The sequence below is a fragment of the Leucoraja erinacea genome, chromosome 1 (assembly GCF_028641065.1).
Source record: "Leucoraja erinacea ecotype New England chromosome 1, Leri_hhj_1, whole genome shotgun sequence".
NCBI classification, from domain to species: domain Eukaryota; kingdom Metazoa; phylum Chordata; class Chondrichthyes; order Rajiformes; family Rajidae; genus Leucoraja; species Leucoraja erinaceus.
The window spans coordinates 118,926,483-118,952,489 of NC_073377.1; the positions used below are offsets into that span (position 1 = coordinate 118,926,483).

The following is a 26,007-nucleotide window of genomic DNA, read 5'->3' on the forward strand; positions in this document are numbered from 1 at the left end:
CTTATCACAGTAGTCATAATGAAGGATGGAATAACTAATGCACGTTCGCTTTTGATTACAGACGTACTTTGCCTCCTTGACATTGTTCAGCTATCAGCTCGACTTTGCTAAGTGTCAGTCGATTCCACAGCTTGCTGCTGTCAGGTCTTCCTACATCTCAGCAACCTGTGATCCAGAGAGAAACCATTACACCACTTCGACACGTATTAATGATTTGATCTGCATGTCTTCAATGAAACAAAACAATAAAATATATACACTCGCACACAAGGAACTGCGGATGAGTCCTTAAAGGACCATTTTTTAGGATATAGGATGTTCTTTTAGGAAGGAGATGAGGAGAAATTTCTTTAGTCAGAGGGTGATGAATCTGGAATTCTTTGCCACCGAAGGCTGTGGAGGCTGTCAGTGGATATATTTAAGGCAACGATAGATAGATTTTTGATTAGTACGGGTGTCAGAGGTTATGGGAAGAATGCAGGAGAATGGGGTTAGGAGGGAGGGGTTGATCAGCCATGATTGAATGGTGGAGTAGACTTGATGGGCCGAAAAGCCTAATTCTACTCCTATCACTTATGACCTTATGATAAGTCGTAAGAGCAGAATTAGGCCATGCAGCCCATTGAGTCGACAGATGCTCCCCGATTTATGATGCTTTGACTTATTCGATTGGCAAACGCTCTGCAACGTCAGCGAGCCGTACATCACTGCCGGTCACGTGATCGCATTGTATTGCACGCATTTTCGACTTGCGATATTTTAGATTTACGATGGGTTTATCGGAACGTAACTCCATCGTAGGTCGAGGAGCAGCTGTTCTCTGCAATTCAATCATGGCTGATCTATCTTTCCCTCTCAATCCCATTCTCCTGCCTTCTCCCCATAACCCTTGACACCCTTGATAATCAAGAATCTGTCAAATTCCACCTTAAACATACCTTAAAGATCTGGGGAGAGGGAGGGGCAAATGGAATGAGTCATGCAGATAGCGCAGATTTGATGAGCTGGAGTGTCTTGCCCCAAGGACACAACGACAGTATGCACTCCAAGCGGGATTCGAACCGGCTACCTTCCGGTTGCCAGCCGAACACTTAGCCCATTGCGCCATCTGCCGTCCCTTGGGTAAAACAGTGGCCAGTGACCTTAAACAATTTGTCAATCTCCACCTTAAAGATTCTGGAATCTTGCGTTGAACACAATATGCAGGAGTAACTCTGTGGTTCAGGCAATATCTCTGGAGGACCTGGACAGGCGATGTTTTGGGTAAGTCTAAAGAAGAGTCCCGTCCCGAAATATTGCCTGTCCATGTACTCCAGAGGTGCTGTCTGACTTGCTGAGTTACTCCCGTGATATATTTCTCTATCCCTTCCAGGTCTGAACTCCTTCAGACAGGGGAGAGCTCCACAATACACTCAACCTTTTGAGTGGCATTTGGCAGTGTGAGACATATGCCTTGTTTAAGTGAGATGACCTTGTGAGAGGTATCTCACATGGGTGCAAAATTTAAGTTATCAAAATCACCGACCTTCATCCCATTAGCTTGGACATAACTCTGAGTTTTCCTGCCTGAGATAGAAGATAGTGCATCTCCCGGCCGGTTCCTAACTTGGTGCGTTTTGTTCTCAAGCCTAGCGCCATCTGGATTCAATCAGCATTTGTCATCATCAACAAAAACTAGCTCATCATTTATTTAAGGTTTAGAGACATTCTGACAATGTCAGGAGGACTGTTTATTGATCTCCACTGAGATGCATCAACTCATTGGCACTTATGCCTTTTTCCACATTATCTTTCTGTGACTCCCCGCTCCAGTTTCTTCCTGATGGACAGCGTTTGTCTCCCTACTGGAGCACAGTTATCAGGATTCACTTCTTCTGAGTTCCAGCATTGGTTGTCAACCTGCTGCTCAAAAGTGCATGTTTTGGAAAAGTGGAACCAATGCAAAGGCCTGTTCTCAGTTATTAGTCTTCAGCCTTTTATACCCATCAGGCAAACAATTCCCTTTCCCGTTCTTCTTCATAAGTCCACTCCACTCCTTAAAATGCCAAAAGTGAAAATGAGGCGCTTCCTTGTAATAAGTTGTTTGATGTGAGGTGCTCCATGGAGCTGATGACTTCAGTCACATTTTGGATCATCAAGAGCCTTAAAGTAGCCGGTCACATTGTCCCTTACTGAGGGATTTTTTTTCAGTTTGTTTCCACCACAAGGGAAGAGAAGAAGAAACTAAAGTATCATTGACCATTTGAAAAGTGTCATCAAACTGTGCAATTTTGACAAATAGCTGCGACTGCAACACTGTGACGCAGCAGTAGAGTTGCTGCCTTACAGCGCCAGAGACCAGGGTTCGATCCTGACTATGGGTGCTGTCTGTACGGTATTTGTATGTTCTCTTCATGACCGCACAGTTTTCCCCGAGTGATCCAGTTTCCTCCCACATTCAAAGATCCAGTTTCCTCCCACATTCAAAGACGTACAGGTTTGTAGGTTAATTGGCTTCTGTAAAAATTGTAAATTGTCCTTAGTGTGTAGGATAGTGCTAGTATACAGGGATTGCTGGTCTGCACAGACTCGGTGGGCAACAGGGCCTGTTTCTGCGCTGTATCTCAAAACTAAAAATAAACAAAAAAATTACTATGGCTGGTTTAAAAGAAGTTTCAATAAATGAATGGTTTTCATTTTAAGTGATATATTAGATTGGTGGCCTTGGGGTATCTCAAGTCATTGAGCCTGCACCCTGCAGTCCAAGTCTATTCAGCAGGTCAAGTGGCCCTTGAGAAATGCATCTAAATTAAGTCTTCCAATTGGGGAAACAAAACAGGAACACGCAGCATCTCTTGGACAGGTTGGTATCTGACACGGGTCATAGGGCACAAAGCACAGCTGTTAAAATTAACAAAAACTTTGTTCATCATCACCAGAGAAGGGACAAGTGAAAAGAGTTAAGCAATCTAGTATCAACATGCACTCAGTAGGACATTATTTTAAAAAATCATTTTGCAGGATGCAGATAGTGCTGGCAAACGTCAGCTTGTATTATCCTTTCTTAATGCAATTTCAGAGTCAAATACTTGCTGCCAGTCAGTAGTCATATGTAGGAATAAAAAGGAGCTGCAGATGCTGGTTTATACCAAAGTTAGACACAAAATGCTGAAGTAACTCAGTGGCTCTGGAGAAGTGGGATGGGTGACGATTCAGTTTGGGACTCTTCTACATTCGCACTTAGGCCTAACTGGGACAATGTGAGAATGATTTCCTCTGAAGAACATTGATAAATCAGATAGATTTTTACCGAAGCCCAGTAGTGTCATGGTGGCCATTGCTCAGACAAGCTGTTAGCAATTCCAGATAATTGACTGACTTTAAGCTCCAAAACTGGCATGGAGGGATTTCTGCAGTCAGGACTTCTGGCATCTAGGCTACTGGTCAAGGACCGTGTCTGCTAGAGTCATACAACATGGAAACAGGCTCTTTGCCCAATTTTACCCTGGAGCAGTGTTCTCCTTATAAATAGCTTGAAGCTATTACCCCCTTCCACGTGCCTAAATATTATGCTGAGGGACCATTATTTTCGATCAGTCCCTACCTCTGTGTGATCCCAGCTTTTCTACAGACCCCTGTTTTCTGTCTTTAATATTTCTTCCCCACAGTGCAGTATTTTCCATTAACGGAGTGCGTGCAACCAGTGATGGAATGGGACCGGGACTGGTCCAGCAATAGGCTGCTGCTTACATTTAGTTTAGTTTATTGTTACAAGTATCGAGGTACAGAGAAGAGCTTTTGTTGCCTGCTAACCAGACACCAGAAAGACAATATATGCTTACGATCGAGCTAACCACAGATACGGTGCGTGGTAAACAGAATAACGTATAGTGCAAGATAAAGTCAGATTGAAGATACTCCGAGGTAGATAGTAGCTCGGGACCATTCTTGAGTTGTTGATAGAATGAATCAGTGGTCTGATAACAGCTGGGATGAAACGGTCCCTGAATCTGGTGGTGTGCATTTTCACATTTCTATATCTCCTGCCTGATTGGAGAGGGGGGGAATGAGGGAGTGACCGTGTTGAAACTCATCCTTGATTATGCTGATGCCTTTGCCGAGGTAGCGTGAGGTGTAGATGGAGTTAATGGAAGGGAGCGACATACTGACCGACATACACTACAAACCAACTGACTCACATGGCTATCTGGACTACACGTCTTCCCACCCTGCCCCCTGTAAAGACTCCATCCCCTACTCCCAATTCCTCCGCCTACGCCGCATCTATTCCCAGGATGAGACGTTCCACACCAGGGCATCGGAAATGTCCTCGTTCTTCAGGGAACGGTGATTCCCCTCCGCCACCATAGATGAGGCTCGCACCAGGGTTTCATCCATACCCTGCAACACTGCTCTCTCTCCCCATCCCCACACTCGCAACAAGGGCAGAGTCCCCCTGGTCCTCACCTTTCACCCCACCAGCCGGCAAATACAACACATAATCCTCCGCCATTTCCGCCACCTCCAACGTGACCCCACCACTCGACGTATCTTCCCATCTCCCCCCCATGTCTGCCTTCCGCAAAGACCACTCCCTCCACAACTCCCTTGTCAATTCTTCCCTTCCCTCCCATACCACCCCCTCCCCGGGCACTTTCCGTTGCAACCGCAAGAAATGCAACACCTGTCCCTTCACCTCCCTCCTCGACTCCATTCAAGGACCCAAGCAGTCGTTCCAGGTGCGACAAAGATTCACCTGTATCTCCTTCAACCTCATCTACTGCATCCGCTGCTCTAGATGTCAGCTGATTTACATCGGCGAGACTAAGCGGAGGTTGGGCGATCGTTTCGCCAAACACCTCCGCTCAGTCCGCAATAACCTACCTGAACTCCCGGTGGCTCAGCATTTCAACTCCCCCTCCCATTCCCAATCCGAACTCTCTGTCCTGGGTCTCCTCCATTGCCAAAGTGAGCAACACCGGAAATTGGAGGAACTGCACCTCATATTCCGCCTGGGTTGCTTGCGTCCGGATGGCATGAATGTTGAATTCTCCCAATTTTGCTAGCCTTTGCTGTCTCCTCCCCTTCCTTAATCCTCGAGCTGTCTCCTCCCATCCCCCTGCCCTCGGGCTCCTCCTCCTCCCTTTTTCCTTCCTTCTTCCCCCCCCCCCTCCATCAGTCAGAAGAAGGGTTTTGGCCCGAAACGTCGCCTATTTCCTTCGCTCCATAGATGCTGCTGCACCCGCTGAGTTTCTCCAGCATTTTTGTGTACGTTTAATGGAAGGGAGGTTGGTTTGTGTGATGGTCTGGGCTGCGTCCACAATTCTCTGCAATTTCTTGCGGTCTTGGAAGGAACTGTTCCCAACCCATGCCGTGATGCATCCCGATACATCACTCTGTTTATGAGATATAACTGACCTCTAAATTGCTCCTAGTGTGCAGGGGTGGATGAGAAAGTGGGGTAACATAGAACTAGTGTAAATGAGTGATCGATGATCAGACAGGAGTCGGTGGGCCAAAGGGCCTGTTTCCATGTTGCATCTCTGAATTCAATCTAAACTAAATACATGCACAGCAGTGTACTACAGCTTTTTTTTAACGTCTGGCTTTCACAATCGACTACCAATAAATGAAAGAGATGACGTGTCTCTTGAAGTATAAGGTAACATATCTGCACGTTTGCTTGCAGCCACTTTGCACCAACTGACAGCCGTGGCTGCACACAAATCATTCCCAGTTTACCTTGTCTTGGAAACGATGTACTGAAGGGGTCAAAACACAGTTTGATTATAAGCAGAAGTGCCTCACTGAGTGTTAATCTCTGTCAACTTTCCTTTATATTTTTGTTTGGTGACAGTTTGCAGCTATAATCAATGACCCCAGTCCATAGCCGAGAGCCAAGCACTTGTCTGAGTCTCGTAGACAAGGTCAGCAGACTTCCTCATGGAGAATGAATGGGCGGAAAACGTGGCCCGCTGCACACAATTGCAAATAGTTCCCCAAATTATTTACCTTGGCAAAACCGGTCATTCATCCCTGTTACACTGAGAGGCTTATCTGTGGTTCAAAATGGTATCCGGCCACGTGTCTGAATGTCCACTGTTTCTCTTGGCCCTGAGAGGAAGGTCTGGAGATGACCTGCAGTTGGTTTATTGAGAGGCAAAATCAAGACATTTTCAATTGTCTTCAGTTTGCAAATGCCCTGCTCTCATGCCATCCAGCATCAGCAAGCACTGCACTAATAATATTGACAACTGTGCAATTGCTCTTTTATGACCAAAGTGGATTTTTCATCCACTCACAGAATGTGGATGTCACTGGCAGAACCAGTGAAAACTGTCCATCCTAAATTGCCCACGAACTGACAATTGTGCCAATCAGATTAAGAATGAGTCAAGAGTGTTTTATTATCATATGTCCCAAACAGAACAATGAAATGCTTACTTGCAGCAACAGACCAGTATATGTAAACATAGTACTCTGTAAATAATATATTAAATGAAAAACTATATACATATATAATATACACTCACACACACATGACCTACATACACATATATGTATGTACATATACACATATAGATATAGATATATATGTAAGTGTGTGTATATATTTTATAAACATGTACACATAAACCAAACAAACAATAATAGTGTAAAGAGACAACACGTCTATGTAGTTCTAGCTTATTTGGAGGTTGTAGTGTTTTTTTTTTTTTTTTAAATTTCAAAATAGACTTTATTCAAATAATAAATATATACAATACATGAACCGTGCGAAATAATTCATCCGACATTTTCTGAGGCTGAACAAATTGTTCAATACAGTCTATACATTTCTCAAATCTGTTCCCCACCCATGCCACTCCTGTGGCCCCCTGGCGTGGGATACTTTCCCTTATTTTGAGAGGTATCTCCACCATACTGTGCCCCCCATGTCCCGCAGCGGAAGGACCCTAGACTGTGGTCCTCCCCCACAGAGTCTTGGTGTTGGCTGCACCGAGCTTCAGTGCGTCCCTCAGCACGTACTCCTGCGGTCTGCAGCGGGCCAGTCGGCAACATTCCCTGACGGACATCTCGCTCCGCTGAGTGGTGAACAACGCTCAGGGAAGACCAAAGAACATCTTTCACCAAGTTGATGACCTTCCAGCAGCACTCGATGTCAATCTCTGAATGTGTCCCTGGGAACAGTCCCTAAATCACAGAGTCCTCTGTGACGGAGCTGTTCGGGATAAAGCTTTCCAGGGACCCTTGCATACTTCTCCAGACTCTTTTTGCAAATCCACACTCTGCAAAGAGGTGGGCAACCGGCCTCTCTCCGTAGCAGCCGTCCCGTGGGCAGCGGGCGCTGGCAGTGAGGTTCCGACGGTGCAGGAAGGATCTGACAGGGAGGGCTCCCCTCACCGCCAGCCAAGCCAGGTCTTGGTGCTTGTTGGTGAGTTCTGGCAATGAGGCATTTTGCCGGACAAGCTGGGCAGTCTGCTCTGGGAAACACGCCACCGGATCCATCGAGTCCTTTCCCTGCAGTGCCTGCAGGACATTCCGTGCTGACCACTGCCCCATGGACTTGTGGTCAAAGGTGTTGGTCCGCCTTTTGGCTGTAGGGAAGAAGCTGTTCTTGAACTTGGATGTTACAGTTTTCAAACCCCATTGTTATGAACCTGGAGCCACAAGTGCAGCACACTAAGTGATGTTGGCACAATTTATTTCTCTGGGACACTTCTGAACAGAATACTTTTACAACCTGACGGTTAGTTTCACTATCACATTCATTGATACCAGCTTTTCATTCTAAATGTATTTAATCACATAGATAAATTCCCCAGCTGTCGAGGAGGGTGTGGTGTGAGGCAACATGCAATTGCGTTCATGTTGTAATAGTGCAGGGTTTTAGACACAAATCCTGAGTCTTTATCACCGTGTTACAAAAGCCTGAGTAACTCACTATCTGGCTGTTGAAAGATCAATTATATATTTCTTAGTGTTTGTTTTCTTGACCTTATCAAAGAGATGGCCTTGTTGAGGAGCAGAAACCCTTTCAAGGGTGTTTTACTCAGTTGTGTAAATGCACTTTACCCCTTAACAATGCTTATTAACAATGGACAAAATACCTGATGGGTTTCTGATCAAACTCTCAGCATCTTTGCCATCATGGCCTCCCATTTTCCTATCCTGGGAAATACATATTGTTGACAGAGAGAGATACAAGACACTGCAGATTTTGCAATCTTGAGCAAAAAAACAAAGTGATGGAGGAACTCGGCGGGTCAGGTAACGTCTGTGGAAGGGAATAGACAGGCAACATTTTTGGTCGGGATCCATCCTCACACTGAAACCGGTGTGATTATTATTGTATTATTTAGTTTAATGGCGGTTTAATTGGTGGTTATGCGTCCACTTTGATATTATGTATGTACTTGGCAGTATTGGGACTTAAGCGCCAATGAGTTGCAAGGTACACTAATGCCACTGAGTATGGCATTTCTCTGGGATGCTTGCTAAGTTTTTCATCTTTTTGCCCACTATTTTCAGTGAAATTCCCTTAATGTAAGGAGCTGTGTGTATGCATTGACTTTACAGTGAAATAATTTGCACTTCTTGTGCTCTCGGGTCACTCCACAACCCGTTAATTACTTCCGTGGTGCAGTGGTTGCTGTAGGGAGAGCTGGCAGCCAATGAATGCACCATACGATCCCACCAAAGCAAGATGGTTAGGTGGCAAGACTTTTACTGGTCTCAAAAGATGATGTTGACCAGAGTTTTTTAAGCTGCTCCATATGGAACTTTCAACTCAAGGCACAGAGCTGGCCACAATTGTATTCGATGCTACAGCAGATTAAAGAGCTTGTAGAAGTTACTTCAACTAAATAGTGGACCACTTAACCTCCACCAGAGCAGATGGATGGGATCACCTAACAATGCATTAAAAGTACATTGCTTCCACCTATGCATCATTCCTCTAGTGCCCCTTTGAAAACCTATCCTGGATTTTCAAGTCTTGGCACAATCTTTAAGCTCATGATCTAACTCTGAGCTGAGAGTGTTGCCTTGAATCTGTAATACATGGTACTTTAATGCAGGCAGTTCTGCAATAGCGCAAAAACGTTGTGCTCCAAAGGAACCTCACATAATAAATCACGATATAAAACCAATTGTGGCATGGGAAAAGGGAGTTTTAGGACCAGAAATTACTTTTCCTACAGGATTTTCAAAAATAAAAGCGTTTTAATAGTGATGAGTTACTGGAAGCTAATACTACCAGGCTGTATGGTCCATTATTTAATGGAGCATCATTGCACAAGTGTCAATAGAAGCGGTCACCTGTCAATTTCAATGGCCGCATGCAGTGAAACTGACAGACTTGTGTTCTTAAGAAACAATGGTGTCTGATTACTCTGAGGAAGTTACAAGGAAAGAGGTTTTTCTTCCAACACTGATTTTTGTTTTCTTTCTCTGCCTGTCAATTTCCAAAATAACTTTTAAGTGGTTCTCTAGTTCCCTATAGAAATCGCATTATAACCAATTCAGCCCATGCAATACAGTGTTCCTTAATTTAGCGACAATGTCCCATCCAATTCGCACATTATAGCGGAACTATTCGTACTATAGTTTACTTTTTTTCATCTTCAATCGCTAATGAAAGAGGCTTCATTTACTGCAAAGATTGATTATCTTGCACTAAACGTTATTCCCTTTATCCTGTATCTGTACACTGTGGGTGGATTGATGTTAACCCTGTATAGTCTTTCTGCTGCTTGGATAGTACACAACAAAAAGCTTTTCACTGTACCTCTGTACACATGACAGTAAACAAAACTAAACCAAACCCCCTAGAGCTGGAACTTAAATCTCTGCAGACTGGCTGTCAGAGTTGATGTACTTCCACTGCCCACTGCCCTACATTACCTTGATGGCAACCTCACGTTTACACCAAGGATTCTGAACTCCACAATGAGTGAAAATGTGCTTCATTATGCATGGTGCAATTATTTCAATCATCTTTTAATTTCCATTTATAATTCTAACGCGTAGAAAGTGAATGTTAATGTGGCACTAGGCAACTAACAAACGACTGTAATTTCTTATATGACCCTTTGTCCAAGCACGACTGTCTGCATAATCTTTGTGAATTTTGTGGTACAGTTTGCATGCTGACGTAACCCCTGATTTCAAAAGGGTTCCTGCTCTCATGTTAACTTTGCACATCTGATGCATCTTCAGCAGCTGAGAAGGTGGGGTGAGATAGATAGGTCAGGGATAATATTGTTGATAGCATTGGACCAAATGGATTGATCGGTGCTGTGAAGATAGGAGATTATATATACGTCCAGAACCATGCATATTGCCTTCACCCCAACTCGCAACCAAGATTATCCATCATAGTCTATCATCTACTGGTTCCATAATGCAATATGTTTGAAGGTATAGAAGATAGTGGACAATATGTGTGTGTGTATGCATACATGCACAGGCACATCTTCACTTGAAAGTTATGTCCATCAAGTCCTTGACAATTCCACCCTGGGGAAAAAAGGTTCTGACTGTCTATCAAAAATGTCAGACTATTCCTGCTCCAGGGGAAAAAATACAAACACTGTCATAATAGATACAAGGAACTGCTGTTGCTGGTTTACAAACTAAGATACAAAGTACTGGAGTAATTTAGCAGATAAGGCAGCACCTCTGGAAAACGGAATGGTGACATTTCGGTTTGGGACCCTTCTTTAGATTGAGTGTGGTGCGAGGTGGGGTTAGAAAGCTGGAAGAGAGGAGGGTTGAAGCAAAACATGGTGAGTGATAGGTGTATATAGGTGACGTTTGTTTTTGATAGGCAGACGGTTGGACAAAGGCCAGTGATGAAAAGCTGAAAGGTGCGAGATAAGGATATTAGAGGTATGAATTGTGCAGCCAGAGAAAGGAATATAGGTAGGATTAGTCACATTTCAATATTTCATTCAAAGGATTGCATGTCTGAGAATACAACAGTCTCTACTGTACTGGAGTGTTTTCCAGAAATATGTGTTTAATTTGGGTTGTGGAATATTTCTTGAAGACAGAGCAAAAAATGGAAAAAGAAGGGAATTGGTTCAATGTTCTGGACAAAATAATGAACAAGTACAAGAAAGATGGAAAAGCCGAGGGAGAGAGTCAATAAGAGGACTGGTATCAGGACATTTTAAGAAGTAGAAACTAGGTAGATATCCCTATTTGGAATGATTAGGCAGAGGTGCAAAGCAAAATCTTTTGCTTTCCCAAAAATATGTATGGACACGTATATTTATAAAGTTTAAGAACTTAAAAGTACCCAAGGCACTTCAAAGGAATATTATCTTAGAATTTGATACCATTTAATTTATCAGTGGTGGTGGACAAAGTTGGGTCAAGGAAGTAGATTTTAAAATTTGTCAAAATAGGGAATAGGTGGAATGTTTTTTTTTGAGAGAATTCCAGAGTTTGGTGGCTTGGCTTGGCAATAAATGCATGGCTGCCAATACTAATGCAATTAAAAGTGGGTATTATTAGGAAGCAAGGACTGAAGGAATGCCAAGATTGCAGATGGTTATTGGGCTAGATGATGCTTTGGAGATGGAACCATCAGAGGGAAGGGAGATATAACTAAAATGGACACTCAAATTGAAATAGACTCTAATGCCAAAGTAGACACTAATGCCTTGGAGAGAAAACCAGAAAGAGCATTTGGGATTATGTCTTGATGTTCACAAAGCACTTTCTGTATCCTCGGATTTAATTCACCCTGATGGTACTGCTGGACTTGAGCCATTTTGAACCCTTTCCAACGTGTCTAATCTTTTTAAAGAAAAAATCTGAAAATGTGTTATTTGAACATTTTTGGAACAATTGCATTTAAATGAGCTGTATCCTTCAGTGCCGTTTGTTTGACCCAATCATTAATGAAGTAATGAGGAGTGTTCAGGATATTATTGCACAGATGTTGCAGGAGCTTGTGGCAGCTGCGACAATAATGAGGATGATGCATATAATTGGCTTCCAGGTGTCTTTATAACCAAAATAATTAATGGAAGTTGTGCTTTGTCTCTTGGAAGCTTCTAAACATTGACTTCATAGAATCTCAGACAAATGTGATTTGCTGCAATCTTCTTCCAAAATGCTTTTATTTTTGTCTTTTCATGGCGGAGCTCCAAAAACATTGTGTCTATTCACATTGTCTTTTATTAATTATTAATGTTCAAATTTAAAAAGATCTATGTCAAAAATGCATAGGATGCAAAGGGCAAATAGAACACAAACTGACCAGTACACCAATACCATCCTACTACATGCTAGGGCCAATTTACAATTTACCGAAGCCAATTAACCTACAAAACTGTACTTCTATGGAATGTGGGAGGAAACGGGATCACCCGGGGAAAACCCCACAGCTCACAGGGAGAATGTACAGACAGCACCCGCAGTCAGGATCGAACCGGGTCAATGAACCCAGGTTAATTGCAGTTGCAATGCTGCAACTCTACCGCTGCACCACTGTGCATTACTGTCTGCCTGTAAATCTAGCACCGTATTTTCTGAACTCCATATATTTCCCTTTTTCTCCACCCACTGTACTTGCATTTGATCCGGTTGTATTTATGTATAGTATTATCTCATTTGATTGGATAGCATGCAAAAACAAATCTAATCACTGTACTTCAGTACATGTGACAGTTATAAACCTAAAGCTAATAAATGAAAGCTTGTCTAAATATGGGTGGTCACCCCATTAAGAGGAGCAGAGCCGGCTAGCTGTGCTATTTATGGTTGGCATAAAACTGAGGAGCCAGATAGAAAGTGCCTTTGTTTTGCAACCACTGAGTGTCTCCAGACTTGATGGTGAGTCCAGGGCTGGATCCCAGCATATTATGGACCAACGTAGTTTTTCCAATTGTGTTGTCATTAATGAGAATCCAGGTGTTTGACAGTTCCTGCCTTGCATAATGCACATGAAGTGCCGATAAAAGGAACCGCCACCAATGTGTCATGTCTCTATAAATGTGTTATCTTGAAGCATCTTAAAAGCAATGCAAACCCTCGTCTCTCCGTTCCTTTGATCTTTTCATATTCTATACATGCATTCCACGCCTGTCTTGACATTTGGACTTTAGTGAGAGTGAAGTTGTTTTGAACAGGAGCGAAAATGCGTGTCGACAAATTAGACCTCTGATGAAATCGGTGTAAAGGAAGATAAGATGGGGTATAAAACATGCAGGCAATTCACTGGGTGCATTCAAACCCTGGATTCCAGGGCAAATTGAAACCTGCATGGTTGATGCTGAGATTCCCTAATCAATGGATATGAATAAACTTTCTTTAAACAACAGGAAATTCAGATACTGGAATTTAGTTTAGAGATACAGCATGGAAATGGGCCCTTTGGCCCACTGAGTCGGTGCAGACCAGCAGTCCACGCAAACTAACATTGCCCTACACACACTAGGGATAATTTACAATCTTACTGAAGCCAATTAACCTACAAACCTGTGCCCGGAGAAAACCCACGCAGGCCACAGGGAAAACATACAAACTCTGTACAGATAGCACCTGTAGCCAGGATCGAACCGGGGCCTCGGTTGTTGTAAGGCAGCAACTCTACCGCTGTGCCACCATGCTGCCCCAAATCTTGGTAATCTGGAGCAAAATTCTAACTGCTGGAGGAAGTGATGCTGAGTCTCAACCCAGAAATCAACATCCCCTCTACCTTCACAGATACTGCCTGGCCCACAGAGTTCCTCCAGCAGTTTGTTTTTTTGCTTCCTATAATCTGGTTTGCCTATTGATGTCAAGTGAAAAGACACAGCTAGAGGGAATATCCATGAGGTAGGCAGCCTTAACCATTGGTTGTGTGTCTTCAATCAGTCGAATATCATGTCTGTGAAAATTGAGACCCTTGTTTCATGTTAGCTATGATTTAATTTTTTTTAAATCTTTTTGAGACTGCTGGCTAAGTGGTAATCTTCTTTTCTTCTGCAGCTTCAGCTCCAAAGATAAAGCCACTGAAGAGTGATGTGGTGGTGAACGAGGGGAAGAAGCTCCAATTGAGATGTGAATCAATTTCAGGATCTCAGCTCACCTTCAAATGGTACAAGGATGGGAAAGAGCTGATTGTCAGTAAAAAGTCCAAAGAAATCAAGATTAAAAAAAAGAAAAGGTATGAATTTGTAATGTTCCAGGGATTCCTGTCAGTATACGAGGCATTTCGACAGACTTGGCTTTTTTTGACTGGTTACTTTGAACACTCTTCTCGGAATCTAAATTCTCCGTGCTACTCTTTATCTCCCGTTGATGTAGTGGTGTGGAGATTATGATCCGAAGTAATAACCTGCAAGATAACAGTATACTTGTCGCAGTGACAATTGAACTCCATTAACATGCTTGCTAGAAATGCCACACGGTATAATAGTTACTGGAGTAGTATCCTGTGACATTAACCACTCACTAATCTGGGGATATGAGTTTTAGCCCCATTGTAACAGCTGAGCAACTTAAATTAAAGTTTAAAAAAAAGCATTAAAGCAAAAGCTAGAAAGGTAGTTCTGGAAACAGTAACAATGAAACTAGTGGATTGTTGGAAAACCAATCTGCCTCAGTAACCCTAACCACAATAAAGACACAAAGTGCTGGAGTAACTCATCAGGTCAGGCAGCATCTCTGGAGAACATGGATAGGTGACGTTTCGGGTTGGGACCCTTCTTCAGACTGATTGTAATGGGGAAGTTGAGAGAGAGAAGAGGGGTAGGACAAAGCGTTCAGGAAGCAGTGAGCAATAGTCTCACAGAACTCCTGACAGAGGAGAACTTCTTTAAAGTAGTCATACCTTGAAGATATTTTGCAGTGGAGCAACTTCGGCTGTTCCGCTTTCCTCCTACACTGTAAAGACCTACAGGTTTGTAGGTTAATTGGCTTTGGTAAAATTGTAAATTGTCCATAGTGTGTAAGATAGTGTTAATGTACGGGGTGATCGCTAGTCGACGCGGATTCGTTCGGCCAAAAGGCCTGTTTCCGTGCTGCATCTCTAAAGTCTAAAATCAGGAAGATAATCAAGGGTGTAGAGGGATGGGTCGTGTTTTTACGAACATGACGGACGAGTATGTGAAGATGAACAAAAGTACAGATCATTCAGAGGCTCATTTAAAGTTGCGAACCCAAGGTTATGCCAATGTCTTTGGCTGAATGAGGGCTAATTCATGGGTGGTCATCAGAGCAAACTTTCTTGGCTAATGTCTTGTTGTAGTGCTTTTATCCTTGCAGCTTTTAAGTGGTTTATGACGAAGCTGAAAGGATATTAATTTGCAATGAAGACTAGCAACACCGATTGGCTATTTTGTTTCCTTAATTTGAATTACAGGAATATTGACTATGTTTATAAAAAGTCATTAACATTAGTGTGCATTCTTTAAAGAAGAATTTGCCTGGCTATTGATTTTGGAATTGCTTGTTTGAGCAGTGAATGCTGACATCATCACTGCAGGGGGCATCTGGGGGCAGTAGCTACAGTATTTAGGCATTGCTAAACTTGATGAGATGTGAAGTTGAATTATTCTACACGATGCTGTCAATGAACAAATGGAAGGTCAATGATCTTTTTATATTGTTCCAATTTTCCTTTATATAATTTGGTGTTTTAACTCGTGCTCTCTTGAGTAGTACTCTCTGTTTAGTTTAGAGATACAGTGCAGAAATGGGCCCTTTGGCCCACCGAGTCTGTGCCGACAAGCAATCATCCCATATGTTAACACTATCGTACACACAAGGGAAATGTTTTACAAAAGTCAATTAACCTACAAACCTGTACATTTTGGAACGCGGGAAGAAACCAGAGCATCCGGAGAACAGCCACTCCATTCAAACAGTACCCGTAGTCAGGATCGAACCTGGAACTCTGGTGTTGTAAGGCAGCAACTCTACAGCTGCACCTCCGCACTGTTTTTCATGACCAATGGAAAACTAATGTAGAATTGGGTATTTAACTGTGGGAATATGGGAACAAGCAGAATTTGAGGTTGGGCAGTCTGCACCCTAGCGGCATATACATTGAATTCTCCAATTTCCAGTAGCCCTTGCTGTCTCCTCCCCTTCTCAGCTCGCCCTCAGCCCTCGGGCCCCCTCCTCTTCCTTTTTCCTTTTTCTCTCTCCCCCCCCCCCCCCCCCCCCCCCCCCCCCCCCCCCCCATCTTCCATCAGTCTGAAGAAGGGTTTTGGCCCAAAACGTTGCCTATTTCCTTCGCTCCATAGATGCTGCTGCACCCGCTGAGTTTCTCCAGCCCTTCGATTTTCCAGCATCTGCAGTTCCTTCTCAAATCCTTTTAAACTTTGCAACTCTCACCTTTAAACTGTACCCTCCAATATATTATTTTTCCATCCTGGGAGAAATGGTAGACAGTCAGAACCTACCTATGCCTCTGATAATGTTATGTACTTCTGTCCGGTCTCCCCTCAACCTCTGGCATTCAAGTGAAAGCAATCCAACAGTTAGGAGGCTCAAAGTGATGAAGGAAGATTTGGGAACGTTCGGAGATTCTTGCTCTGTGTATTGGAAGTGCAGAGCAGTCCGGTATAATTGGCACCATCTGACAAATCACCTACCCACCCACCTCTTGCCCTTCCTATGGAAGTGTCAGCAGTTTCCGCATTGGTTGCATTGGCCACATCAGAATCCACAAAACCAGAGGATAAGCAGGTCATGCTCAGTCCTGAGGGAATGACTCTGAACAAAGTGTTAAGAATGATAATCTCGAATTAGCCACACACTCTGTCACGGCTCAACACTGACCAAGGATTAAACTTTGTCTAATCATGCGGTTGATTCTTAATATGTGAACCATGATTCAATCAAACAGTGAGGTAAATAGAATTGGCATCCATAGATGATTTCAAAAGGGTAATATTTCTGCATGCTAAAAATAAGAGGTTTAATCAAAGTTTTTCAAAGTGTTTCCCAAAGAGATTTATGCACAGTAGGTTTAAGGTATTCTCACTTCTATTGTGCAGAAAGTGAACACTCAACCTGCAAAACAAATCCTAACACACATTAATGTGATAACGGCCAAAATATAATTTATGTTGAGGGATAGATTTTTGTCTGGGCAGCAAGAAGGTTCTGCGCTCTGGGCTGTTCAAGATTTTTTTTTAAATAAAAACATTACGTTAATTTCAACAAAAACATTAACCTCTTTGCCAGTTTTGGAAAGAGAAAAGGAATGAAGAATGTCAGGACTGTGGAACAGAGCATTCCCTGCCCTTGGCATATTGTGTCATCATTAAGCAACTACTGTTTGGTTAGATATGGAACTCGCTCCATGCCAACAAGATTCTTCAACCTCATTGCTGAAGAAAATCCTTATTATACATATGTAGCAACTTTCCACTTCATGACAACGGCTGTTAAAGAACGGGCCTGGAGTAATTTAACTTTTCCTTCCTGGTGGATTTCTTCACTCTGGAGCGCATTAACTTAACTTCAGCTTTGTTCAAAGTGCAGTGTGATTTTTTATTTTCTCCATAAGCTTGGTTAATGTCCAAATCACCTCTACCCCATTGGAAACATTAGACTTTGTCTATGGAACTGATGTGCTACAATTCTAACACTATGTTCTACACTTTGTATCTGCTCATTTGCTTCACCAATGTACTTGAGTTTGACGATTGTGTTGAGGAATTATATTATTATATAGTCCATTATAGATGTGTAGTATTACTGGATGAGAATGCTCAAGGCATGATTAGTAAGTTTGCAGATGACACTAAAGTGGATGATCTCATAGAGAGCGAAGATGGTTATCAAAAATTACAGCAGGATGGTGTCAACTGGGCAAGTGGGCTGAGGAATGGTAAATAGAGTTTAATGCAGATAAGTGTGAGGTGTGTAGCAAGGAACTGCAGATGCTGGTTTACTCTGAAGATAGACACAAAATGCTGGAGTAACTCATCAGGACATGCAGCATCTCTGGGGAGAAGGAATGGGTGATGTTTCAGGTCGAGGCCCTTTTTCAGACTGAAAGTCACAGGAAAGGGAAACGAGAGATATTGACGATGATGTAGAGCGATAGAGAACAATGATTGAAAGATTCATAAAGTGACGATGATAAAGGAAACAGGCCATTGTCAGCAGTTTGCTGGGTGAGAACTGGAAGCTGGTGCGACTTGGGCGGCGGATGGATGGAGAGAGAGGGAATGCAGGAATTACTTGAAGTAGAGAAAGCAATATTCATACCACTGTGTCAGGTGTTGCATTTTGTGAAACCAAGGACCTTCGCAGTCAATGGCAGTGCCCTGGAGAGCAGTGAAGAGCAGAGGGATCTAGGAGTGCAGGTCCCTGAAAGTGATGTCACAGGTTGATGGGGTGGTCAAGAAAGCCTTTGGTAAATTGCCCTTCATTAGTCAGGGTATGGAGTATAGAAGGTTGAATGCAATGTTACAGTTGTATATGGCACTGGTGACTGCATTTTGGTCACCTTGCTATAGGAAAGATATTGTTAAGCTGGAAAGACTCCAAATAAGATAAATGAGGATGCTGACAGGATTTGAGGGGCAGTTATAGGGGGAGGTTTGACAAGCTAGGACTTGATTGATTTAAGCACAGGAGACCGAGGGGTGATTTTATAGAGGTGTATAAAATCATGTTCTTTAATCTGTGTGGCAGAATCAAGAACCAAGGGACCTAGGTTTAAGGTGAGAGCAGAAAGATTTAATAGGAACCCAAGGGGCAACTGCTTCACACAGAGGGTGGTGAGTATATGGAATGAGATGCCAGAGGAGGTAGTTAAGGCAGGTTCTACAACAACTTTTAGAAGAACCTGGACAAGTTCATAGATAGGAAAAGTTTGGAAGGATATGGGGATATACAGGCAAATGGGACTATCTTAGATGCGGATCTTGGTCGGCATAGACTTGTAATTCCTATGACTCCATCAGATCTGATTAGATAGTATGCAAAGCACTGTACCTTGGTGCATGTGACAATCTTAAACCTAAACCTAAAATATCAGTTCCCTCTGTCGGAGTTCACCTCTGCTGCAGGTGCCCCTCTGCTGCATTGGACTTGCGTTCACCTCTGCTGCATTGGACTTGCCTTCACCTCTGCTGCATTGGCATTACCTTCACCTCTGCTGCAAGAGCCTGGTGTCAGTCTCTGCTGCAGAGGACCACGTTCACCTCCCTGTGGCCTGGACATCGACTGCCATTTATTGCAAGGGCCTCCGTTCCTCTTTAGTTCAGGGGCAGCATTAAGCTGTATATTCAGAATCCTCATTCATGTCTTCACTCTAGTATCATTCGTTCAATTCCCTACCACTGGGAGTTCCAGGCACCTCTCCTCCCGGGCATCTTGGTGTGAGGACATCTATTTAAACCCGACAGCTGCACATTAGCTTTTTATTTTCTTCGCATCAGCTCTTCAGCAAAGTGAAAGTGTGTTTTACTGCGTTTACAGGAAGGTGTCTGAACTTGTGATAAGGAAAGCAAAGCCATCCCACGCCGGAAGCTACACCTGCACAGCTATCAATAAGCAAGGTGAAGACTCCTCAAACAGCAACGTTGCTGTTACTCCTGGTAAGTGTGATTTCATTGATCCCTCATAGATGGATGTGGGGCTGTACCCGTTCAAAGTCACCAGGCTAATGAGGTACTAAACGGTGATACCTTAGGCAGGTGAATGTATGCTGTTTGTTAACTCTGTATTGGCCCCGCACACTGTTGTTTCCTGTGATAGCGGGAGCTTTTTGCCGTTTTAAAGAGTAGATGTGCAATAAGTGAAAGAATTTAAAGGATAGTTCAAGGAACTCAGCTGGCACAGTGCCTAAGTGTGATGAAAGGGTTTGTTCAGTGGTAACCAATTTCTGCTGAAATTGTATATTTGAATTTCTGTAAAGAACAATGAAAGATTATCAAATAAATTAGATTGTTATGCCTAACTACATAATATATGAGACATAGAAGCCAAGTTACTTTACATTTTGCCTAATGGTAAAAAAAAATTATTGCTTCATTTTGCAACTCAAGGCAAATTGAAATGATGGATTTTTTTAAACTCTCCAATTCTTGTGACATCATGAGAAAGAATGTGACCAAGGCCTCTTAAAGTGATACTTTGAAGTTAACTATCATTGAGTATCCAGGCAAAATGAGTTGGAGAGTAGTCTTTAAGCCCAAACATCATGTGCGTCTAAATAAGGTTCTGGAGGAAAAATGATGTTGCTGGATAGTTAATCAACAGCCCATTAACTCTGTGTCTGGTTTTATATTGGTGAAAGACAATCAGACGGGATATTGTACTTGCTGCAAGTTTGCTGTTAACTGCTCTGTGTTTCCACCAAAGTCCAGCTTTGCCAGAAACCGCTCATTGGAAGTGTCTGTGTCCACATTTGTAGTGGTAGCTGGTTATGTAAACCTGTGTTAATGATCCTTTTCCCCTAACCTTATCATGCCTCTAGTGAGTTGAGAGTGAAGTTACATGATGACATACGTACGCAGGAAGCTTTCATTATAAGGGGCGGCACAGTGGCTCAACGGTAGAGTTGCTGCCTTGCAGTGCCAGAGACCCGGGTTCCATCCTGACTACGGGTGCTGTCTGTGCGTAGTTTTGTACGTTCTCCCTGTAACCACGTGGGTTTTCTCCAGGTGCTCTGGTTATTCCCACACAGCAAAGACGTACTGGTTTGTAGGTTAATTGGTTTTGGTCAGTTGTAAAATTGCCCCTAGTGTGTGTAAGGATAGTGTAAGGGGTGCTCACTGGTCGGTGCGGACTGAGTAGGCCAAAAGGCCTGTCTCTAAAAAAGACTGTATTACTAAAGTATAAATAGAAGGTCAAGAGCAAATGTATAAATAAGGTGTCCAATGTTAAACTAGGGAGTATATCAAGGGTCTCGACCTGAAACGTCGCCTTCCTTCTCTCCAGAGATGATGCCTGTCCCACTGAGTTACAATAGACAGTTGACAATAGGTACAGGAGTAGGCCATTCGGCCCTTCGAGCCAGCACCGCAATTCAACGTGGTAATGGCTGATCATCCCCAATCAGTACCCTGTTCCTGCCTTCTCCCCATATCCCCTGACTCCGCTATCCCCATACTCCAGCTTTTTGTGTCTATCTTCGGTTTAAACCAGCATCTGCAGTTACTTCTTATACAGTATATCATCACTCTCCTGGATCAATTGTCCTGTTCCCTTTTTACCCTTTGTAATAAAAAAATAAAAACTATACTTGATGAAAGAATGGAAAACAATTGAAGATCAATTAGTGCAGACCAAAAGGAAGAAATGTGTTCTTGGTCACTAGGGCATGATACATTAGCCAACACATCTTTATGGAAGCAAACATGCAGAAATAATTTGCTGACAAGCAAATTACTTTATCTCTCTAAATGCCTTTGTAGAGTATGGTGCGTTTTTGCCAACAAGAGGCCTCTGTGCATACTTTATTTATTTAAAGTTGTGTTGCTAACTTTACTGTGGAAGGTAGTTCTTAGTACTAATGCTGTTTTGTGCAGGATAATAATTTTCTTCTTGATGCCCCCTTCTTGTTTTCCCCTCTCAGCAATGATAATGAAAATATGCTGTACAATTGTGAAAATCTTGTGTATGTCAATGACCAGAAGATCTACACAATAAAGCAATGCGAAAGCAAATTTCATCCTTTGCTTTTAAAATACCCATGTTAAAGGTGTCATGATTGGGTTTTGAGACTGTCTCAGCTTCCATCAAAGGCAGAGTAATCTGTACAGAACCGACTCTGATTTGTTCCCAATAGTGATCAATGAGCATTCATTTGAAGCCTGTCATTGGTGAAGTACATCTGGGACCAGCTCTTGTACTTCAGGGCATCAACCAAACCTGTCAGTGGAAATCCTATCTGTGGCTGAATTCTGGGATTACTTCAGTCTTTATGCTCTTTAGACATTGAATTATTACAGTGCACAAGCTTTGAATGCAAACCCACAGAGTGATTTAGAATCATCTTCAATCCTGAATCTTCAATTGAATTTATGGAGCAGAGTGCTTTAAGAAAATTGGCAGGACTTTGAACATCATGTCAGGAATTTGCCTGATGCTGTATTTAAGTTCACAGACATAAGATATAGGAGCAGAATTAGGCCATTCGGCCCATTGACTGCTCTGCCATTCGATCATGGGGTCTATTTATCCCCCTCAACCCCATTATCCTACCTTATCTACTTTAACGTCCTTACTAATCAAGAGCCTATCAATCTCCACTTTAAAAACACCCAATGACTTGGCCACTGCCGTCTGTGGCAATGAATTCCACAGATTCACTACCCTCTTGCTAAAGAAATTCCCCCTTATCTCCATATTAAAGGTATGTTCTTTTATTCTGAGGCTGTGCCATCTGGTCCTAGACTCTCCCACTACTGGGGACATTCTCTCTACATCTCTATCCAGGCCTTTCATTGTGTGTTAGTTCAATGAGATCGCCCCTCATCCTAACTTCTGCGAATATAGGCCCAGAGCCACTCATTTGTTAGGACTTCCAGTGATCAGGAGTAAATACTATATTTACTACTCATACATGAAAATCATTTATTTAACATAAAGATTCAATAACATTTACTGAGGCTGGCAACAGGTGCTTGGCTTGTGTTAGCAGTCTGAAAATGGATCTGAAAGTGATTTGAATTTCGCAGCATTAAGTTAATTTTGGACAAGGTTATTGTATCAGTTTTGTTTGCGTGTTAAAATTCTTCTATAAATCTCCTGATGTTTTCTACGAATGAAGCATCACTTGCATTCCAGGGCAGCTCAAACACAGACAGTGTGCAGAAAGGAACTGCAGATGCTGGTTTACACCAAAGATAGACACATAATGCTAGAGTAACTCAGCGGGTCAGACAACATCTCCAGAAAAAAGGAACAGGTGACGTTTTGGTTTGAAACCCTTCTTCAGACTGAGTCATGGGAAAGGGAAACGAGAGATATAGACGGTGATATAGAGAGATACAAAACGAATGAATGAAAGAAATACAAGAAAGTTATGATGGTAAAGAAAACAGACCATTGTGAGCTTATGAGATAGGTGAAAAAGAGTATTGACAATGAGACTCAACAAGACGAATTTGAAGCTAGTACGACTTGGGTAGGTGATGGATGGAGAGAGGGGGGTGAGGGGGGGGTGGGTTGCAAGGGTTACTTGAAGTTAGATAAATCAAGATTGATACTTCTGGGTTGTAAGCTGACCAAGCAAAATGTGAGGTGCTGTTCCTCCAATTTGCATTTGGCCTCACTCTGACATTGGAGGAGGCCCAGTACAGAAAGGTCAGCATGGGAATGGCACTTGGGTTGGGCTGAACCTTTCCTCATACCTTGCATTGTTTACGTGGATTTTTCAGTCCCATTCCTTTCACGATTGAAATAGTAGATGTGGAATTAATATTGCTGAAGCGAGCATGAAGGTCACTAATACCACAGAAAACTTGTTGGAGCCCATTCTGAGGCGCTATGCTTGATAATGCATCTTGTGTAGTTCAATGGCTTGCGTCCAACCGTTAGACACGGGTGAAGTCATGCATGCACAAACTCCAAAGCTTTGTGCAGTTTATCTCACCAACTAAGATGTTTAATTGGGGGAGATATGTTCTCCATTTAAGGTAAATAATTTGTCTGTTTTTTAAAAGGAAAGGTGCACTTATCGGCACATTTGCTGTACTTTAATGCAGGATATTGTTCCTATAAATTTGGTTTTTATGACATTTTTGTTGGCAAGAGAAGTTACCTGCCTGAAATGTGAAGCACACACAGTAACATCTCTGCAGTAACTGGACACCCCTACCTGTTATTTGCCCAGGCACAGAAGTTGTGTTGAAGCAAGTCTGAGTTATTGAGAAAGAAGAAGCCAATTTTTTTCATCATTACAGAAATCTGTGACCTACTCTTAATTTGGCCGACATCCACCCGATCATTTATTAACACCAAATTTTGTATTCACAAGTTGCATAGCGAAATGGCTCTTTTTAATTTTTCTTCTCCCATCTGGTTTATTTGAATTTATAAAGCAACCAGTTGTATCCTACATCATTCAAGAGAAATGGATCGGGTAAACGCAGAGTCTCTTGCCAAGAGCAGGCAAATCAAAAAGCAGAGGACATAGGTTTAAGATGAGGGAGAAAGATTCAATAGGAACCTGAGGGCTAACTTTTTTTTACACAAAGGGTGGTGAATGAATGGAATGAGCAGCTGGAGGATGTAGTTGGGGCAGGTACTATTGCAACGTTTAAGAAACATTTGGACAGGTACATGGATAGTATAGGTTTTGAGAGATATGGGCCAAGGCAGTGCAGGCGGGGCTAATGTAAATGGGACATGTTGGTCGATGTGGGCAAGTTGGGCTGATGGGCCTGTTTCCATGCTGTATGACCTATGAGAATGGGTTTGTGGAATTATTTTGGATTAGTGATTGACCTTCAATTGCTGAAAAACCTACTCTCGGCAGTCTGTGTTCTTGGTCGGGCCAAAGGTAGCAATGCTCCCATTAAATGGGATATTCAGCTGGGATTCCAAACTGCTGATCAAGAAATTGCATTGGAAGTGAATGTGTCTGATGTGTGTGTTGCTGTGAGCAGAGAGATTGCCCTGTATCCTCTGTCCATTTCAACAATAGACATTGCCCAGTCACGGAAGAACTTGGTACCTACTTCTACCTACACTCGATGACAACCCCTTTCAGTAAGAGAGGTAGCATTGTTGGTACAAGTTTGGGGGATTTTCCTATAAGAAAACTACAAGATAATCAATAGATGAACCTTTCTCATGATGAAACCGAATCCATGCTTCTGAGCATTAGACCATTGAAGCTTTAGAGGCTTAGGGTCCCCCTATTTGAATGCTGGAGTCCCAATCATCTCCCTTTCACACTTCTCCTAATATCCAACACCCTCGGCATTCATTTTGAGTCCGTTGCTCAGCAGCTATAGACGGAAGATGGCAATGCAAACTGGTGCGGAGGTGGCGACTTCCCAGAGAAGGATCTACTATCATCTGGTACAATCACTCTACTCTTTTAAATATTTTTTTACTTGAGTTTGACTGACTTGTATTTGTGTATGGTATTATCTGATCTGCTTGGATGCCATGCAAAACTAAGCTTTTCACTGTACCTCGATACGTGTGACAACAATAAACCCAAAGATTTCCTCATTGTAAAGCAACTCAAATATTTCCATGAGAACGGAACCAGCCATTTAAAAAATAGCTTAAATTAAGGAGGTACATTTCTCTCCTACTGTGAAACATTTATTGGTCTTTACTTTGTTGCACTTCTCTAATAAATTCATTTACTCGGTTATTTTCATTTTCATGCTCAGTTGCTTTGCTGACTATCATATATAATGCTCTGTGGCATGGTGGCCCAGCAGTAGAGTTGCTGCCTTGCAGCGCCTGAGACCCGGGTTCGATTATGTGTGATGCCTGTACAGAGTTTGTACGTTCTCCCCGTGACCTGCATGGGTTTTCTCCAAGATCTTCGGTTTCCTCCCACACTCCAAAGATGTACAAGTATGTAGGTAACTTGGCTTGGTAAATGGAAATATTGTCCCTAGTGTGTGTAGGATTGTGTTGATATGCGGGAATTGCTGGTCGGCATGGACCTGGTGGGCCGAAGGGCCTGTTTCCGCACGGTATCTCTAAACTAAACTAAACTAATAGTGTGGAGCGGACCTCTTTGGAAGGCTATGCCCTAAAGGATCTTCTGGTGTCTATGCAATTGCTGACACTAATTTTAACTCTGATAGATAAATGCCACAGGTATTACAAGAAAAATAATCCATCAGTTCCTTCTAATATTGCTCAAGTTTAAGAGTTTCTAAATATTCTCCGAAGCTCTATAAGATTTTAGATTGAGTCTTATTAATCAATCAACATGAAGATAATTATTTCTTGCCTGCCTGAAAAACATGTGGTCGCTCCCCACCTTATGCAATATGCAACTTGCGTAAACTCACACATACGTAAACAATTCAAGTTCACACCTGTCTTTCCTTATCACTAAATGATTGTATGACGTGGGGTGGG

General features: G+C 42.6%; 1 protein-coding gene across 3 annotated transcripts in view; it reads left to right on the forward strand.

Moving 5' to 3' along the window:
* nrg1 (neuregulin 1) overlaps nt 1–26,007 on the forward strand; it is a 619,668-nt gene that overhangs the window by 434,460 nt on the left and 159,201 nt on the right. For all 3 annotated transcript variants that reach the window (XM_055642174.1, XM_055642154.1, XM_055642164.1), the window contains 2 exons: nt 13,966–14,143; nt 19,423–19,541. In XM_055642174.1, the coding sequence (XP_055498149.1) occupies nt 13,966–14,143; nt 19,423–19,541 (297 nt within the window). The remainder of the gene's footprint in view (nt 1–13,965; nt 14,144–19,422; nt 19,542–26,007) is intronic.